This window comes from Taudactylus pleione, unplaced genomic scaffold (genome assembly GCF_031769625.1).
Source record: "Taudactylus pleione unplaced genomic scaffold, aTauple2 ptg000726l, whole genome shotgun sequence".
NCBI classification, from domain to species: domain Eukaryota; kingdom Metazoa; phylum Chordata; class Amphibia; order Anura; family Myobatrachidae; genus Taudactylus; species Taudactylus pleione.
Window position 1 is genome coordinate 1,659,053 of NW_028285128.1, and position 21,459 is coordinate 1,680,511.

Genomic DNA, 21,459 nt, shown 5'->3' on the forward strand with positions numbered 1-21,459 from the left:
GGAAGGATGAACGGTACTATTAAAAATAAATCAAGTAAGATCATGGCAAAAACTGGACTGGGGTGGCCAGAAGCACTACCACTTGTCCTTCATAGTATCAGGACAACTCCTAGACCCCCTCTCAATCTGTCCCCCTTTGAAATACTGTTTGGTAGACAACCTCATTTGATTATAAGTCCGCAGGAAGATTTGAAAAGTAACAACGAGGTTACTGTAAGGTATCTTATAACAATGAGTAAACAGTTGAAGCAGCAACAGCAGAAACTGAAATTGTTGTCACATGATATGCCAGAAACAAACTGTCATGATGTTGAACCTGGAGAATTTGTTATGATCAGAAATTTCTTGCATTCAGGTTGTTTGACAGATCGGTGGGAAGGTCCGTATCAAGTGTTGCTGACAAGTACAACTTCCTTGAAAGTGGCAGAGAGAGATACCTGGGTCCATTCCACTCACTGTAACAGGATCAACCAACCGGTGGAGAGACAAGGCGGAATCAAGGCAGATAACGTAGACCTGTCAATTGCGAGTCTGTTCCCGGAGGGTTAAAGGTTACAGTGAGATACCTGAGCTAAAGAAATTTGTAGATCATTGTTTTCAGTAAAGGAGTGGCCTGCTGTGGTTATCTTTGTGTTCTCTCCCAGAGTTTTCATCATCCTGGGTTGTTTCGGGATCTCTGGTTTCTGTGATGGAGGACAGAGGCCCTGATTCAGAGCTGGACGCTCTAACAGAGCGCTCGCTCTGAATCAGGGCGTTTTTTATATTTTTTATGGAGCGGCCTCCTGGCTGCTCGCATTGCTGTGGGTTGCCACCCACAGCTAATGTGAGCAGCCAGGATGATGGTCGCGACGGTCTTGACCATCGCGACCATCGGGCTTGCGACGAGACCCTTGTGGTAGGGTCTCGTGGCCGCAAGCCCCAGTAGTGAGCTTTCGGCTCAAACGGAGCCGAAAGCTCTCCCAGTGACATCAGTGGGGCCGCCCCCAGACGGTAGGCGTTCTCATGGGAATGCCTCCGTCTGGGCAGCCACCCCCCCGGCCCGCCCACCAAAGGGGGCATGCTGTCACTCAACCTCGACAGCACGCCCCCTTTGGTGCGAGTCCTGGAGTGACGGATTGCCCATCGCTATCCGGGTCTAGCGCATGCGCACGATGGAGCCGGTTCCATCGTGCGCATGTGCTCTGGGCCACCATTGACCCAGTTGCGAGCGCTCAGCACTTGCAACCGGGCCTGAATCAGGACCAGAGGACGGAGAGGGGAGCTGATGGTGATATCGATGAAGTGGAGTTGGGAGAAGGAGCAATACAGTCACAAGGGCGGTATCTGACCAAACCCAGTACAGTAATTGTTAAGAGATCTGTTATGCCTGAAACTCGGAGACAGTGTGAAGTTCTATCATCTGAGGACTATTGTATTTGTGAATTTTGTGGGTCTCTAATCGATGAGAGATGCATCCAACGGTGCCAGCCTAAGTATAACCAGTATTGGGGTGGGTATCCTTTAGGGGATTATCATACCATGGTGGGCAAAGTTTTAAACCAGACTGACTGTTGGGTGTGCTCTCACGTGCCTCAGGGACAGCATAATGTAGGATTAGTGCCATTTCCATTAAATGGCTCTGAGGTCTTAGAATTACAACAAGGGAAGAAGCTGGATGGGAAATTTCTTATGTCCAAACCACCTCATTTTAAACTCCACCAGTACCAAGTGGATAGATCACTTTTATGTTTGAACATCACCAACTTCAGTAAACCAGGAAGTTAGGAGGTTACTGGGAATAACCAGACGATGACCTTCTCACTAAGAGCTGATTATGAGCCTATAAATTTTGAACTGTTACGCACAATTAGGTTAAGTGGGAAACACTTCCGGTATCGGTATACACTAAGTGACACCAAAGAAATGGTTGGTAGAGTACCAGAAGGGTACTGTGCCAGGGTTATACAACCAGAAACGTGTGTTAGCCAGATGGGAGAACCTGAGATAGGATCATTTGTTAAGGAAATGTGTTGGATGATTATGATGCATTCTGTTCCTTATGTTCTCCCCGATGATGTATACTTCATATGTGGAAGGAAAGCGTACAAGTGGCTCTCTCCGAGTTCAGAATGTTTGTGTTATCTGGGAAGAGTACTCCCAGAGGTTATGACCCTTACACATGGTGAAATGTTTGGTATTCATAAAAACACACCATCACCATATCTTCACACACAGTATGAACACAATGACAAAATAAATATACTACCTGGTGATGTACATAAAACCACACAGTTGATTAGTGAAACAACTGGCTTTCATGTTTTAGTAGCATTGGATCCCACCAGGATCGCTCGGGGTACTCTAAATTTCAGATATATTCAAGATCTTGCTAAATTAATAGATAATATCACCGAGATGTATGATGACACGTTTAGGTACACAGGTAAGGAGTTACAAGCTTATAAGAAAGAACTGGTGCAACACCGATTAGTTTTAAATTATTTAACAGCTGCCACTGGAGAGTATTGTGTAACTTTGGCCACCCAATTTGGTGTAAAGTATTGCACATTAATCATAAACGATACTAGTGACCCCAAGGAGGTGATAGACCGGAAGATGGACGAAATTCTGCAGTTAAAATGGGAATTTCGGAAAAACCATAATGCTTCAGTGGCTGAAGTAGAGGAAAAGGTAGAAGAATGGGTTTCTTGATTGAACCCAGTGAAATGGTTCTCCGGCCTAGGAGAGTCGGTCCAGGAAATAGTTGCTAGCATAGGTAAACTCCTGATCCTCATATTGGTTGTCATCATAGTAATTGGCTTATGTGTCAAATGTGTTCCTACTGTGCTGAAATGTGGAGAATGTAAAGATAAGGTAAATCGAAGGAATTAAATTATGATGGTGGTCACTAATAACAATATGAATACTGAGGTAAATGAAGAACTGCATTACAAGCCTGAACTAGAATGTATCATCAGATGATGTATAGATTTAGCCATGCATGAAATATATATTATGAAATGTTATTTTACACATCCCAATAATGTAAGTCCCTATCCCCTTCAAGACTTCCTTTATAGGTTAGATGCATTCCCACATCTCTCCCGTGATCTCCCAAGATCCGCGGTGTGCGTATAAGGGTAGTTTTATGTCCCCCTCAGAGACACATTATTGATGGTTTAAGAACCACCTTGTGCCAACCCATAATATAACATTAAATAATATGTCACAGTGTAAGCCTAAATTAATTTTAAAATCAGAGTGTGATAGCGTATTGTTTGCTAACAAAGGGTGGACTGTCGAAGCCGAATGATTGGCTGAGACAGAATCTGTTAAAATCAAAATCTGCACGACGCCATTTTTTCGAATGGCAACAAGACGCCATTTTGCAAATGGCAGTCCAACGTCATTTTAGCGAATCTCACACAATATCAGTACAAATGGCGATGTTATTATTTAGTGTCATGCGTTTCCCACGCAATAGAACACTGTTAAAAGTCCTCATTATATAAATACATACATTTACTAAAACATATAATATGAACAATCCTGCAAAGCACGTACCATGGTGTACTCCACAAACATGCAGACGCACAATGCATACTAGCGTCTTTTCTTAATATCCCTACACTTATACATTGCACACTTAAATAGAAAGGTTCCCTAGCATTAAGGTTAATATTCAAGGTTATATTCATTATTAATTATGTTATGAAGTAACTGTATTTAAGATCTAAGGTTTAATACATGATAAGCAGACCATGTTTGGTGCTATTCTAAACCACTGTTTATTTGCAGACTTCCGGTTCCATCAGCAAGGAAATCGCAACATGCATTTTCAAGATATGTATCATAGAGAGTTAGGCATTGAAATGTACTCTGTAATGTAATGTTTATTAGCCAGTTTAGACTTGTTCTTCGGCGGGAAAATGCACACAAAGAGCTGTTGGAAGGCTGAACTATCACAATACAAACTTACAAACTGACCTATGAACTGCATCATAGCAGAAGAACCAAGAGGAAGAACCAATGGGATCATGCCAACTCGTTCTATTGTATTGCCTATCTCTGCAAGGGTACATAAGCAAGCACCCTGGATCTGGTAGTTAGTCATCTTTCTTTTCTGTTGGCGGAGGTTTCATGGTTGATGCCGGGAAATCCAGATCCAGTGCGCATGCGTATGGTTCGACTGTACCTTGTGATTGTATAATTTGTTTGCGCTAATTGTATTCAGATCACAGGGTGTAACTATATGCTTTTTGGTGAATAAAATCTTTTTGTGCTTTGGAACCACAATCAAAGTCTGGAAAGCAATTATTTCTTGTGCGACTTACAATGCTAAATAGCAACATTTAGGGTGTATGGATCATTAGGTATTAATAGGGGGCCTGGCACACACTGACAGCAGCAGTCAGTGTGTGATGAACTATGACAGAGATGGTGGGGGTAAGCTTGCCAGCTGGAAAAGGGGCCCGGGGCATTTTACGGCGGGGAGCAGGCAGCTACTATGATGTAGTAGGTGGACAGGCTGTGATATTCATACTGTACATAGGAGACAGGGTGTCCAGGCCAGAGAGAAGTAGGGTAAAACCATAAAAATAAAGCCACAGTGAACAGGGCCATAGCTAGGGTTGTGCAGCCGATGCTACCGCACAGATCGCAACTGCCCTGAGGGCGGAACACCGGCCGCCCACCTCATTTTCTCTCTAGTCTCTCTGCAGGAGCTGGGCGGCTGCTGCTTAAAGCTTGATGCTTTAGGACAGTTAACAGCCGCAGCCTCCGGCTTCCCTCCTACATGTGACAGAGTGTGACTCACCTTATTTATCAACAAGTTTATCACTCAAAGGGCTCTATTTATTAACATTATTTTTACTAAAATAAAGTGAAAAAGGGTGTTTTCACACCCTTTTCACATTATTTTAGTATCACCTATAGTTACTATAGGGCAATTGGAGTAGAATTCATAAAATTCTACTCCAACCCCTAAGTATCACTTATTTTTAGTAAAGCAGATCACATTTCCCATAACTGTAATGGGAAATGTGATCCGACCAGAGTTACTAAAAATAAATGTGAAAAAAATATCGGGGAAAGCCCTGTGATAATAACGCCACCTGGAAGGTCTCCCCTGGTTACCGGCCTCCTGCCCTGCTCTAACGAGGAGAGCAGAGCCGGGAGCCAGTCCCAGTAATCAGCTGTGTGGTCTAAACAGACCGCAAGCTGATTACTGTAAAAAAAAGAAAAAAAAAATAGTAAAAAAAAAAAATTACTTACCTGACTCCAGGGACCGGTGATCGGGGCTCCGGTGATGACTCCCCTCCAGTCAGCTGGTCTCCCGGTCATCAGGTGTTCGGGCCCCAGTGCAGTATGGGAGATCACCTGACCGGAGCAATGGAGAACATCACCGGAGGTCTGGAGCATGCAGGTAAGTGTAAGTAAGGGAGAGGGGGGTTTCGGGGGGGGGGAGGGGGGTGTCGCGGGGGGGTCCGCGGTCGAGGGGGCGGGGCTTAGCACTGGGGGGCAGGGCTTAGCGCCGGAGGGGGTTTAGCAGTGGCGACCGGTCGGCATATGCGCGGGCACTTAATCACGGTATTTTTTGCGAAAATACCGTGATAAGGCTCCGAAGGGGATTCGCAGGGACAGAGCTTTATCGTAAGCTCTGTCCCTGCAAGGGATTTTTAAGAAATCCCTGTGATATTGCCTGAATTCGCAATGCGAATTCAGTCGGTAATATCACACTACAATCTGCATTACCAATGCGGATTGTAGTAAATAGAGCCCAAAATGAGGGATAAATATCACTGTTTGAGATAAATGGTGCTCCAGCCAATCAGATAAGAACTGTCATGTTAGAAAAATAACAGTTAGGAGCTGATTGGCTGGAACACCATTTATCACAAACAGTTATATTTCTCATTTTGAGTGATAAACTCGTTGATAAATAAGGCTCGATCTCCGGCGCTGCCTCCTGAATCCCAGCAAGTGCTACAAGCCTTCCCACCCAAAGCTCACACAGTTCCTTGGGTGAAGTCTCTCTGTGGAGGAGCTGCTGCTGTTGGGTGGGTCAGGCAGGGAGTGGTGTATACCTGCCAACACTCCCTCATTGTCAGGGAGACTCCCTGAAATAGTAGCAATCTCCCTGTCTCCCTGAAGAGCCTAGCAATCTCCCTGATTGCACCTTACCCCCATTATGAAGCTGTTATATAAAAAAAAAAAACAGAGATATACATTCAAATGGGATCATTAGTATAATTTCCCTGCATTGGCTATAAGGCACAGTGATCCCTATAGCTACATGCATTTTCTGAGAGGTAGCAATCTCCCTGTCTCCCTGAACAGCCTAGCAATCTCCCTGATTGCACCTTACCCCCATTATGAAGCTGTTATATAAAAAAAAAAACAGAGATATATACATTCAAATGGGATCATTAGTATCATTTCTCTGCATTGGTTATAAGGCACAATGATCCCTATGCATTTTCTGAAAAGTATTAGGGGCCAATTTACTAAGCAGTGTTAGGAGACAGAGTGAAAAGTGATAAGAAAGTGATAAGGTGCCAGCCAATCAGCTCCCAACCGCCATCTCACAGGCTGTGTTTGAAAAATGACAGTTGTGAGCTGATTGGCTGGCACCTTATGACTTTTCACTCTGTCTCCTAATGGTGCGTACACACTGGGCGATTAAAGTGGACGACTGAACGATAACGATATCGTTATCGTTCAGTCGTCCACTTTATCGTCCATTTTTAACACAAAAAAGATGAACGATGACGACGACGCGCGTTCCCGCGGGTCGTTCGTCATCCTCGTTCATCGGGCTGACATGCAGGCCAACCTGACGACCTCGTCAGGTTGCTGCATGTCAGGGAATGGGTGAGAGAGCCCGGCGCTGAACGATATCGCTAATGATATCGTTCAGCGGCTGTGCTCAATGTCATGAACGACATTGAGCACAGCCTGCCGGGGACACACTAGACGATATCGCTCAGGGAGCATATCGTCTAGTGTGTATGCACCTTAACACTGCTTAGTAATTAGACCCCTAATGGTGCGTACACACTGGGCGATTAAAGTGGACGACTGAACGATAACGATATCGTTATCGTTCAGTCGTCCACTTTATCGTCCATTTTTAACACAAAAAAGATGAACGATGACGACGACGCGCGTTCCCGCGGGTCGTTCGTCATCCTCGTTCATCGGGCTGACATGCAGGCCAACCTGACGACCTCGTCAGGTTGCTGCATGTCAGGGAATGGGTGAGAGAGCCCGGCGCTGAACGATATCGCTAATGATATCGTTCAGCGGCTGTGCTCAATGTCATGAACGACATTGAGCACAGCCTGCCGGGGACACACTAGACGATATCGCTCAGGGAGCAAATCGTCTAATGTGTATGCACCTTTAGTGTGTGTTCATCAACAAATAGATCTTACTAACTGCTTTTGGGCTTGTTTACATTTGTATGTAAGGTAAGTTTATGACACGCCCCTCAGATGTAGCACTACGTCCACTGTAACACGCGCTCATAGGTGTTGCTTTCACAATCTCCCTGAAATGCTTTTTAAAAAGTAGGCAAGTATGGAGTGGTGTTCTGCGGCTGCACTGTGTGGACACCAGGACACTGGACAGTGACAGAACCTGCCAGGTGAGGTCCAGTCCACTTTGTTGTTAACACTGCTACAGACAGGGGCAGGCGGTGGGGCGGCGGTATCCAGGAGCAGTAGCCAGCAGCCTGTCCCAGCTATTTATTAACATTATTTTTACTAAAATAAAGTGAAAAATGGTGTTTTCACACCCTTTTCACATTATTTTAGTTTCACCTGTAATTACTATAGGGCAATTGGAGTAGAATTAGTGCCGGGGGGCGGGGCTTAGCGTCGGTGGGGGGTAGCAGCGTCGGTGGGTAGGCGCATGCGCGGGCTCTTAGTCGCGGTATTTTTTCCGAAAATACCGCGACTAGAGTGCGGATGGGATCCGCAGGGACAGAGCTTTATCGCAAGCTCTGTCCCTGCAAGGGATTTATAGTAAATCCCTGTGATATTGCCTGAATTCGCAATGCGAATTCACTCGGTAATATCACACTACAATCCGCATTCAATATGCGGATTGTAGTAAATAGAGCCCCCTGTGAGTTACTGTCTGTGAGTGACAGTGAATTCTGGAAACCACATGCTGGCTATGCCCTCTTTACCAAAATTCGGTATAATAGGCCGTAGCGTAGACATGCTACACATCTGGTCTCTCTCAGCAGGGGTGCACACAAGGTTTTTAACATTGAGCAGGACAGAGGGATGGTAACTTTGTTTAATATTTAAAAGTTACAGGGCAATTAGTTTGTCCACACTGGAGATTGAATGCTAAGGCTTTTAAACAATTATATTTATTATGTTAATTGCCCCAATTTACCCTTATGTCATGATAAATAAAAAATCCAGACTCATAAGGGTTAAGGTGCGTATCCACTACACGAGAGTGGAACGACTGTGTAATAGGTCAATCATTCATCATACTGTGCAGTGGATAATGTGCCCGCACTGAACGATATGTCGTTCAGTACGGGCACCCTCCCTCATCCCCGAACATGCGCAACCTGACAATCTCGTCAGGTTGGCCTGCACGTTCAGGCGATGACAAATGCCAACAACGACCAGCGGGAACGCGTATCGCTAGTTGTTGCCGGCATGTTACTGCATGATTAATGAACGATGTTGAAATCGTTCAATCGCTCATTTTTCTCGTGTAGTGAATACGTGTCTTTACTGTGTGTAATCCTATATACTTTCTGGAGGTGGGGCAATTGCTCTAATAATTTTTTTTAGAAACTTACGGATATATTTACCAAGTGGTAGGTTTGGAATCTGCTGCAAAACCTCCTATAAACCCACCCAAATAAATGACCTGGTGGGATCATGTCACTGTACTCTGTCAAAAACTGATTGTTCATAAATACTGTATTTGGTCACCACAAACCACCGGTGATGCCCATCATTTCAGAAAGATGACAAACCCTCTGCTTAGTAAATTTACACCTTCGAGATTGAAAAAAAAAATATTGCAGCAATCCTGAGATGGCACTAATGCTGTGATACTTGATAAATTTCTCTCCCATGTAAAGGGGGTAGTTTATCACATGTATGGATTGAAGCTTAACAAGAAAAAAACTATCTTATCCAAACTCCCATTCTCCTAAAGTAAGGAGAATGATAAATTTGATAAAAAGATATCTATAGCAGCATTCAGCTTTCAAAGTCTAAAATACATATTCAATCTTTGCCTCATGTATACGTCCGAAGATGCCTGAGGGCCTGTACTAAAGAGGACTAACACGAAGCTCATAAAAAGGAATAATTTGACCATCACTGACAAAACTGACAAAAATAAAAAGGTTAGCGAATGAATGAAAATAAATTGTGACGGTTCAGAGAGGAATAAAGAAAAAAGGTAAATTTCATACGTGCCCCCTTCCTGGAATCTCTTTGCTCACAATTTTTGGAGAGCTTTCCTGGGCTCCCGATAGAGTAAGCTCGATACCCAAATCTGTTCACTTCCCCAAGATTTAGAGGTCTATTTATCAAAAGAATTCTGGACCGCATGCGTAAAGTTTGCAATGCGCGTGCGCAAACTAGCTGCTACGATCAGAAATGTCTCTCTCCTTGAACACAGCCAGGTCGGTAGTTTAAGTGACAGAATGAGGCGTTTGTGGGTGGTAACAGGGGAAGGTGCTTGAAAACGGGGGAGTGGAGATCCGATCGCAGGCGTGCCTAATTATGCGAACGGCGTTTTATGGGAGTGCATAATTAACAAAGTAGCGTCATGGCACACGTGACATGGGTGGTTTGTACACTGACCTGATCGTAGTGCTTAAGGGAGGGTATGGTCAACCTTAAGCTCTACGACCAATTCCGATGGTTCCCGATGGTCTCGATTAATCCTTATATGCCCGGAGATGACGTGTAATGTGTACGAGAAGGGGGCGTATTTTTTGTCTTCCGGCCGCTTCCTCCCCTTGGTCGGCCAGCTAACGATCCGATCTTAAGGACGCAACATGTGGGTGCATCATTTGCATATCCGGCCCCTTTTCCCGTACGACCGTGCGGCCGCAACGACCGACTCTGAATGAGGTCCTCTGTCCTTAAGACTTGAAGAAACAGCAATTTCGGAATGTTTAAGGGAAAATAAGTTCCACAGATATTTAAGAAAAATAAAACACAGGAGATATTGGACATAAATGCTTCCAGCAGCCATCCCCATAGTTCTCTATAGGGATGGATATATGGAGCCATTTAACAAGCTTGGCTTTTTGAAGCAATATCTTTAGATGGCATTGACCAGCTTTACCCTATGGAGATCGCATGCCTGGAGTGGGAACTTCTGAAAAACATTACATTGCTGCTTTTCTTCAGTAAAGGTTTTGAAATATATGATCCTACTGTACGTTTGTGCATCTACTTCTGGCCCTCTGTGTCCCGTGTATACTGTAGTTACAGTAAGTTATAGTGATGATAAAACTAGCACAGATTAGTTTAAGCAGTGAAATAAGGATATATTTTGTTTTGTAATAGGTAGCAGCTGGGCCACTACAATACATTTGTATTATTTCATTATAAGAAAAGGAGAGGAGGATTCCGCACAGAGCTGATTCTATATGAATGGTTATATAACTTGCAATTATTTATTTATTTTGAACCAACCACCCTACATTTTTAAAGCATTATCATTAGTAGTGTTGGTGGTGCTCTCAGAGCCTAGATTTTGGCATGAAACAAAACAAAAGAGAAAGAAAGGCTTTTTGTTGGGGCACACTTGGATAATATTCGGAAATTAGATTAATTAAAGTATAACTTTTATTTTATTTTTTTTAAATTTAAGAGGTATGTATAATATGTATTGTGCTTAAAACAAGAAAAAGTTAATTTTAAACAATATGCAGGTGTTTAACAATTGACACCCTCAATTACTCAATTGGTGAAAATATTAAGTGAATTCTGCATTCCACTGAAAATCTTTTAAATGAATATCTCACGCAAACTCATATAAATGTAGGTCTATCTCTTTGGGAGAAGTCCATTTAATAAATGAGAGTCGAGAATCAAAAAAAGTTATGCATAAGCATGCTTTAATCATAGGACAAAAACAACTGTATACGTTTTCCACTGTCGACGTGTTCACATAAATTTCTCATATCATTGGATGTTCCAAGAGAACCTGTTATGGCCGTGCAGTTTTTAGTGTCAAATCACAAAACGACCGTATATGTTTTTGACTGTCGACATGTTCACATATAATATTCTCACATCATTAACTGTTCCAAGCGAACTGTTATAGCAGTGCAATTTTAAGTGTCGAATCACCATATTCTTGCTTGTTACCTGAAGGATAGTGTACCGCTGATATAATTAGGAATTTTGAATTTTATGTGAACACGTCGACAGTGGAAAGCGTATACAGTTGTTTTTGTCCTATGATTAAATTATGCTTATGTATCACTTTTTTTGATTCATGACTCTCATTTATTAAATGGACTTCTCCCAAAGAGATAATCCTACATTTATATGATTGTGCGTTAGACCATGTGCTAGGGCAAATCTTATCTTTACGAGGGACTATAACCTACAGCCATACTTCACTGAATCTGCCCAATCTCGTCTGAATATTTTTGCCAATTGATTAATTGAGGGTGTCAATTGTAAAACACCTGCATATTGTTTAAAATTTACTTTTTCTTGTTTTAAGCACAATACATATTATACATACCTCTTAAATTTTAAAAAGATATAATAAAAGTTATACTTTAATTAATCTAATTTCCGAACATTATCCAAGTGTGTCCCAACAAAGAGCCTTTCTTTCTCTTTCGTTTTATTAATTCATTCTATACAGATTTTGATTGGTAAAACATAAATATAGAAAATGTAATGTAAAATATAGTAGCCCCCCAGCCTCCACCCATGGCGTAACTAGTTTACTTGATAAAGTTTTATGTCCATTGCTACAATGCTGAAAGGTAAGAAAGAATAACCAGTGATGCACTATGCACATTGTTATTGGTCTCTAATTATAATTTCCTCTGCAGGGGCCCAAGGGGTCTATTTACTAAGCTTTGTGAGGAGATAAAGTGAACTGAGGTAAGGTACCAGCCAATCAGCTCCTAACTGCCATGTCACAGGTGGGATGTAGTTATGGGACCGCCAGTCACAATCCCGATGCCAGAATGCCAGCTAGGGATTTATGACAGGCGTCGAGATACCGTCGCTTGTCATAATCCCGACACCTGGATCCAGGACGCCGCGGGACCGAACGAGGTAAGTCCAGCTGCCCGTCCTCTCAGCTGATGGGGGGAGGGTTAGGTTAGGGGGCTCCCGGGGGGATTTAGGATTAGGTACCCCCCTGGGAGGATTAGGGTTAGGCTAGGGGATGGGGGTAAGGGTTTGGCGCCCTCGGGGGGAGGTTAGGGTTAGGTACCCCCCTGGGAGGGTTAGGTTTAGGGAGTGGGGAGGGGGGGTTAGGTTTAGGCACCCCTGGGGGAGGTTAAGGTTAGGCACTAGCAGGGGAGATTAGGGATAGGCACCCCTAAAGGAATGTTAGGGGGGGAGAGGGGAGGGTTAGCATTACTTACCTCCGCTGCCAGGATTTCCTCCTTTTGGCCTCACGTTTTTGGTATTTAAACCACCGGCTAAACAGCCGCCAGCTTTACAGTCTCATTCCGTCACAGGCTGTGTTTGAAAAATGGCAGCTAGGAGCTGATTGGCTGGTACCTTATCTCCGTTCACTTTATCTCCTAACAAAGCTTAGTAAACAGACCCCCAAGTCTCTGACACTCAATGTAAAAGCTGATTAGAAGTTGCTTTTGTTCACTATGTATGTACAACTGCATGTTATTATCATTTCTGTTTTTAATTACACTGTAAGTTAGTTTGTAAAGTTACAACAGGGTGCTGGCCCCATACTTGACTTCCCATCATGCCTAAATACTGAAAACACTACACACCTAGGAGCAATAAGTACAGTGATATACAGTAGAGATGTGCAGGACTAGATTTCTGGAATCAGAACACACCCAAATTTAGGGGTTCCAAGCTGAACCGGGTCAAGGTTCGGATTCACTTTTGTGACGCGGTACCAACCGAGTCCCGGTTCAGATCTGTTGCTGGTTCAGAACCTGGATTTTGGATTCGGACATTTTAGCAGATTATTGTTTTTTAATCGATTTTTATCCAAACCCAAAAACAAACCAAATCCAAAACCTAAACACTTGAGGGTGGTTTTGCAAAACCAAAACACGAAGACGAATCCAGATCCAAAACACTGGGGGCCGCGCACATCTCTTATTTACAGATAACGGAAGATAACAGCTGCTAATTAGACAGAACAGTAAATCCCAGATCTGAGAGTGCAGTTAATCTTATATAAGCAAAGACGTAGAATCAAGGTACAGAACACTGGTTGGCAGAGCCACAAGTATGAGTAACTACAAAGCAGAAGACACAAAATGATCTAAGAGCAAGGACGCAGAAAATGATTTTGTTGGAAATGCAGGAAAGTGCTTTAAAAGGATCTCTGTGAGTCACACTCAATATAAGGTGACAATTCACTGAGCAGCCAAAACAATAATACTGTATATATAATAATAATAGTAATAACATATGAAATAGCTCTCATCTGTAGTAACACTGTATGGGGAAACTCACCGCTTTCACAATGTTCCAAGAACAGCTGGACGTCTCCCTTTGTTGGACAAGACCCCTGTGGCAACAGCAGGTATCTTGCTCTGTCTCTGCTCTCCATTTATAGTGGTCAATGCTAATAAGATTCCCTGTTTTGCTTTCAGTGCACAGGCTGTTAGTGTATCACCTGCTTCTGCTTCTCATCCAATACTTTATCTCTTCTTATCTGAGGACACGTGACTTTGTCATTATTAAATGTTCTCTAAATCTTCATATTGTCCTGCCCTTTTAACATTTTCATTCCATGTGTCATGACAATGCTTTCTCTCACCCCACTGAACGATTGTTTTCATCTAAGACAAGTGCATCCTCCAGTATCTACTTCCTCTGCAATCTGCCTTCATCAGCTCTGTCCCTGCTCATTCAATGACCTAGTGTTAGATCTGTCACAATGTCTGTGCACAGTGTGTCCACTGGTGGAAGAAGTAGGATCCTAGTAACAGGAAGAGGACAGGCAAACTGTGGTTAGCATTCTGCTAGCTGAAGTTACACTTCCTAATGCTGTCTGTAACACATATTAGAATCGACAACAATACACTACTGAGATAAGTTACGGCTTCCTGTTTATCCCTTTTCTGTGGTCTTACTTAGATAGCTGTTCACTGCCCAACTCTGTCTACCTCTCGTTTTACCCTTTCATCTCCATATCTCAGTATAGATGACCCCCTCCCTGCAAGTTCCTCTTTGAAAAACCGCAGCAAGTTATCTGCAACCAAATGCTTTGTATATCAATGATCTGCATACCCGAAGCATACACGTCATTCATTGCTGGGGAAGACATGTTTTCAAAAGTGAAGGGTTGGGAGGTGATGATACCAGCAGAGGGTTAATCACTAACAGAGGCCGACGGCAAGCAGCCAGTAACCCCAGACATTGTAGAATTAGTAAGGTCCTAATGCTTAAATTGTAGCACCTACTCTGCAAACTAATTCTCATTGGACCTGGCCATATCACCATGCACATCCCTATTCCTTCCTGCTAGGCCGTATGTACTGTAGACGTGAAGCAGCCCCATCGGATCAATTCTCTATTTCCAATTCCACCTCCTGCATTACTTTTAGAAGAAGAACTGTTTACTGTTTAAAGTATAAAAAAGAAAAAAAACTTTTTTTTAATACGATAGTTAACAAAAAAACAAAGACCTCAGAACATGTGTATGCTGGCCCATAAACAGTCTGCTTAAATCATGTGACATATTGTATGTATGTTAAATGCAGTCCTGTGATCCGCAACTCAAGAGAGTCATCCACACCACAACATCTATGTTACCAACAGGGGCTGTTCCATTGCCTGAAACCAGGAGTCAGTGGATGCAGGTCACAGTGGAAAAGGACTAAGGGGACCATTTATTTTTTAAGAATTGACACATTATTTAGTATTGAGGTCATTTAACATCAGGATCCCTCTGCAGATATCTCTACTTTCACTTGCAAAACCAATAACTGTCTATGGGCACTGCAAACATGGCCAAACTATCAATCTCCAAAAGGCTTAGCTTTTCTGAGCTGGCACCTGGTAGCTACTGACAATTTAAGATGATATTAATCACAGAAGTCAATAGGCTACCTTTCTGCATGACTTTTCAATGTACAGGGATTCTCAGATCCCTCCGCAGCAGGCATTGCAATGCGCAGTCAGTAAGCCCTGGAAGAATAGTGAAAGCTATCACTATACTGAAACTCTGTGCCGGGACAGCGTCTATCAAATGCTTCATCCTGGAAAGATATTCTTGATAAGTTGCTCCTAAGTTACATCTCTAATAGCAGCAAATAGTGGTGATAAATGAGGTTAGAGGGACACCTCCATTTTCAACATGAAATACCAAGTCCAAAAGTAAAAGATTGTCCAAAAGTGTCAACCACATTTAAGTTACCTGTATTTCGGTAGAAACCCGTACACTGCCTTAGCAGAAGCTACTGGTTAATAATTACTGTTATACGGATACTGTGTTTATCACATGGTTAATGTGACACAAATACATGAGAGGTGTGAAAGTTCTATAACTAGCTGTGAAAAATATCCTTCCTTCCTATTTCTCATCATTTGACCTCACTAGCTATCACAGATACAGTATATTTAACTTCAGTGACCATTTAGTATATACTTCCAGAAAGCAAGTTTTTTTTTTAGTTTTTATTCTTTACTTGTTACACGGAGCCAATAACATACATTAAAGCATACAAAAACAAAACATATCTATACAGTATACAGTGTAAAACCATATGCAGTTTCTGCATAATTTTATGTATTGTAGTTATGCCCTAAAAGCACAATGCAAGAGATTTTACAGAAAGTTTAGCCCCGGTAGTTTACACCATCTTCAGATGGTATAAACCACTGTAAGCCTATGTAGGCTCCAGGAGCAGGAGAGAGATCTTTCAATCCCTTTGTCGCAGTCCCCGGCCGGCTCTGGAAGCTGACGCTGTGCGCATGCGCAGTGTCAGCTTCCCCCAGAGAAATCTGCCACTTTTGTGAAAGATTTCTGCTTCTTGCCGGTGATATAACTCGCTGGGACAGCGGTCACTGCAACCGCTGTCCCTGCGAGTCCCCCTTTGTACATAGCGGGGTTATTTTCATTAAAATGTAAAATATTTCTGGCGATTTGGATACATACTAATCACGGCTGGTCCACGAATATTAGTACATAGACCCTCTAGACTACCTATACATTTTTGCACTGTGGGACTATGCCCAAGCTCCTATAGTAATCCCAGGCAAACTTTGGGGAGAACATACAAACTTGACATAGATGGGCCCATAATCAGAAGCAACCCCAGCGCTAACCTCATTGCCACCATGCTGCTAATAATTTTAAAGGTGTGTTTATAAGATAGGAAAGAGAGGAACTCAATATGTAAAGGCCTGACAGAAAATTAAGAAGAGTATGGTTGAAAAGTAATTCAGATATTGGGACTCCACTGTGTAAAAAGACTAAAGCTTAGGAAAAGTGTGTTATGGAAGACTTCAATGGATTGCTTTACCATATCATTAAATGCGTGTATTATCCGCAGCTCATCTTGAACCAAACAATGGCTGAAAAACTGCTTACACATTCTTAGTCTATCTATCTATCTATCTATCTATCTATCTATCTATCTATCTATCTATCTATCTATCTATCTATCTATCTATCTATCTATCTATCTATCTATCTATCCACCCACAGCAAGGAGGAAGGCAGGACTTCAGCTGTGGATTGTTTAGTTCAAATTAGAGATGAGCGGGTCCAGTTCTCCGAGAACCGGACCCACTCGAACTTCATGTTCCGAGGTGAGATCCGAGTATGGCTCGGGTTTTCCGTGTGACTCAGATCTCAAAACGAGCCAAAACGTTATAATCTCGTTGTCGGATTCTCGCGGGTTTTGGATTCTATAAAGGTCCCGGTGATTGGCGCCATTTTCACTCCGGCTGGGGACAGTGTACAGAGCAGATGTGCTCTTGATGTAGTTGTCAACTTGTCAGGTAATCAATCATTGTCAGTGACTTGTCTTTGTCACTATTTGTTCAAGGGTGCAGTGTTGTCAGGCTGGAGCTGCAGTACATAAAGTGGGGGGTGCTGCTGTGTCACTGTTGTCCTGTCCATCAAGGGGCTAGGGCTGAAGATCATAAAGGGGTGCTGTGTTGTCCAGGGGTGCTCTGTAAATCCAGGGGTGCTCTTCCCCAGTGTAAAAAAAAGTTAAAATTAAAATCTTTTTTTTTTTTAATTTTTTGTGTGTGTGTGCTAGGTAGTAGTAGTAACACTATTATTGTTTGGTGACATTGCTGGCCAGACCGTAGTTTATCATCCACGTATTTGTGACTTTGTCTATCCACACTCGGCAGGGGTGCTTTGTTGACCATAAAAAAGGGGTGCTGTCTGTGTTGTTCATCAAGAGGCTGCTACCTCGTTCAGGGGTGCTCTTCCCCAGTGTAAAAAAAATAAAAGTGAAATAAAAATTTACTTAATCAGTCCACAAAAAATAAAAAAAAAGATATTTTGTGTTAATAAAAAATAAATTAAAAACTAATAAATCCTTCTGTCCTTTCCCTATCTTCAGCCCATAAACGTATTCCAATTCCCTCAGGCATCTAATTAATGAAAACATTCTTGGTTTTTAAACTTCCTAGGGGTTGTATAGTTTATTACACTGCCATCCTGTCTACCATTGCAGTGCCACTCTGTGCCATGTTGGAAGCTTAACTGCCACATGTTAGTGCTGCCCACTGCTGTCGCTTAGCTTAGTCAGCCATCTAGTTGGATGCAACCTTTTGGCCTAAACTAGATGAAATCAATATCGTGAGCTTCGAGGAGGTCAAAATTGACTGGAAATGACTGGAAATAAATGTTATGGAGGTTAATAATACTGTAGGAACAAAAACAGGCCCAAATTATGTGATTGTACATGTAGCTGTGTTTATGATTTTTTTAGGAAAAATACAGATCCAAAACCAAAACACGCAAGGGGCGCTTTTGGCAAAACCAAATACATATCCAAAACACGAGGAGATACAGATCCAAAACCAAAACCAAAAACATGGGGGTCGGCGCACATCCTTAGTTTAAATCCAAACTTAATCCTGGGAATGGCTCATCCGATCTATTGCCTTGGTTAGCAGGGTGTTTTAAGCTTATTGAAATTAATCTTGAAGTTGGATAGGGAAAAAAAGCAAATGTCCTGCATTAATATAGGAGATGAGAGAGAAAGAGACAAAAAGTAGGTGATCAGAGAATGTATGTACTTTGTGTTGCGAGTTCCCAATTTGAATACCTTCCTCTGAGCATCTGCATTCTCTTCAAGTAGTGGTGCTGCAACTGGAACTAATAGCCCAAATGGGGCTTTATTGGAGTTGTGCATACTCAGCAACTTCTTTTAAGTATAGTGTCAGTTGTCAAATGCTATGAGAATCTAGCATTAATTGAAGAAATTAGATGAAAGAGCTCAATGCTGTCCCAAAGCACATACAAGTAATGTCTATATTTGTCACCATAAGCATAGACGGCAGGTTTACATTCGAGTTACAGAGCTTTTATCGTATTGATTCAATTGACCTTTTACTGTACATACATCAGCACAACTAAAGTCTTTCCTATAAGTGATTTTTTATGAGCAGCTTCATATCTAAAAGTTGGCTAACATATAGTTGGTATAACTTTTTTGAGGTGAGCATTATGACTGTAAGGTGTTGTTCAATGTTCTGTGTCATGTTTTACATCCAACGGATCTTTTAAACCAGTGGTTCCCAAACTTTTTTGAATCACAGCGCCCTAGAGTATCGGCATTGTTGTCATGGCACCCTTAAGCCAAAAGTTTGTTATTGAGAAATTCAGAAAAAATAAATGATTAAGTATATTGTGCTTATCTGTCATCCTTAGGCTCAGTTATGAGGTGATGAACAGGTTTGCGCTTCTGTTTGTCCACATATTTACATTACATTGACTAAATAATTTGATTTGGTGCAAGACCACCAACCTGCAAGTGTCCTGGGTGCCACAGCACACAGTTTGGGAACCACTGTTTTAAACAATTTAACCTCCAGGACCATGGATAGCAAGTAATTGCCTGACAGAGGGTGAGGCAGAATAGAAAATGATCAGAATAAGTAATATTACCAATTTGCTCTTAGAATGGTAAACATAAAAGTAGTTCATTTACATATAGACATTTTGCAGTTTAGTCTCTTTATGTTGGCTGTTCAACAACCCAGAAAGCAATTCATATGGATCACCTATTTGGTATCTATGAGAAGTGTCGGAGGTAGGGTTGCTATAATATTCGTTTAATCAAGGACACATATGAATTACACAGGATCTGTGGCTGGCTGACTTCAAGTCTTAACTTTACCTGATCAGCCACAGAACTTGTGTAATTCATAGATGTGCCGGATTAAAGGGATATTATAGCATCCCTATTCGGAGGATACATCAATAAGGAGATCTGCCTAGGACAAGACCTCCATTAGCAAAGTCATGTAATCTGGATGGTTTCCTTTGCTAAGGTCAAGTGGCCCATTCAATCATATATTGATTTTTTTTTCAAGCAAAAAGGGGAACAAATTTGAGAAAATAACTCCCACCCCTCTCAGACTTATAGGAGTGCATTGCTGAGATAGGCCCTGGAAAACATGTACTGTAGGGCATGATTTACAGTCTCACACAAAGCGGGTGCATATTCTATGTATGAACGGTACTGTGCCACCCAGTTACACCTGCTGGGCCACAGGTGACGATGCGTCTGAGATGCGTATAACTTTAAATCACCTGTAGTTATTAAAATTGTATGTGCAGGATTGTGTGCAACACAGAATTAGGCCCAACATGTTTGTACTCACTTGTACTGTAGAGCAGAATCCAATATGCATTACAGAACATCATATCTAATAAACATATATTATGTTCTTATGTGCATTACAGGGAGAAAGATGAGGGGGCAGAGATGAGAGACAGGGAGATGGGAGGATAGAGGTTAGAGAAGGAGAGGTAGGGGATGATATTGGAGGACAGGCATGGAGGTGTTGAGGACAGAGGTGAGGAGGACAGAGATGACATACAAGAGACAGTGGGGTGTGGACAGACATTAGATATATGGAGATGAGGGAGGACAGAGATGAGACAAAGGAAAAAACACTCTTCAACACCGAGCAGTGTGTCCAAAATACTAGTAGTAAATATATACTAGGGCAAGGGCTTCATAAGGTGATTTGCTGCAAATGGTGTCATCATGGCCCCACCCTCAGCCGGTTTTGCCTCTATTTGCGGCACTATATTATACTGGGCACGGCGTTAATGAAGTTGCAGTACTGCACCACAATTTTCTGCATTATGCCGCTGTTGTTGGGCAATGATGACGTGAATCACATTGCCACACTCTCTGATTTTGCCAATTGGACCTCTTCTCTGGTATCTCCCAGAGGGGAAGAGACAAAAGTTGGCAATTATGTTCTTACTATACTTGGCTGCTATCACTGGGACAGATAAATAACACACAGGTGTGTCAGAAATGTTTGTTTTATTAGGTGTGACATTGACATCTTATGTATACCAGTGGTCACCTGTGGATCTTGATAATATACACCTGTGCACCTGCTAGATGACCTGGAAAACATGAACTGGGGTCCTGAGAACCGAGCTTGAGAACCACTGATCTTAACCAATCAAATTGAGGTTTAATAGTAAAAATTGTATCCAGATACAAGAATAAAATGTATTTTTATACAGTATGTATTTTCAAGTTTGGCTTCTACAGGTTGAATCTCCCATATCCAAAATGTTTGGGACCAGGGGTATTTTGGATATCCGAAGATTCCGTATGTTGGAATATTTGCATACCATATTGAAATGTCTTAGGAATAGGGCCCAAATCTAAACACAGAATGCATTTATGTATTATATACACCTTATACATATAGCCTGAAGGTAATTTTATACAATATTGTCAATAATTTTGTGGCTCAAACAATGTTTGCGTACATACATGAATTCATTTATGTTTCATATACAGCTTATACACAGAGCCTATAGGTCATTTTATACTTTATTTTTAATAATTTTGTGCCTTAAACAAAATTTGTGTACATTGAATCGTTAAAAAGTAAAGGTTTCCCTATGTCAGTCATACTAAAAATATTCCGTATTTCTGAATATTTGGATATGGGAGACTCAACCTGATTTAACAAAACAATTTTGCTAAGTGTTTTAACGTTTCGATGAAAGGTGACGTGTCCTGGAGTACCCTGCAGTTTGTTTCATATAGACAGATTATAAAGTATTTTGAAA

The 21,459-nt window shown here is 42.0% G+C and overlaps 1 protein-coding gene across 1 annotated transcript in view; it reads right to left on the bottom strand.

Annotated features, from left to right (window-relative positions):
- The window catches only part of CYTH4 (cytohesin 4), a 123,922-nt gene extending 109,866 nt beyond the window's left edge, over positions 1-14,056 (bottom strand). The window contains exon 1 of the mRNA XM_088456942.1: positions 13,671-14,056. Coding sequence (XP_088313068.1) covers positions 13,671-13,767 — 97 coding nt within the window. The 5' untranslated portion in view covers positions 13,768-14,056. The remainder of the gene's footprint in view (positions 1-13,670) is intronic.
- Between the last annotated feature and the right edge of the window lie 7,403 nt (positions 14,057-21,459).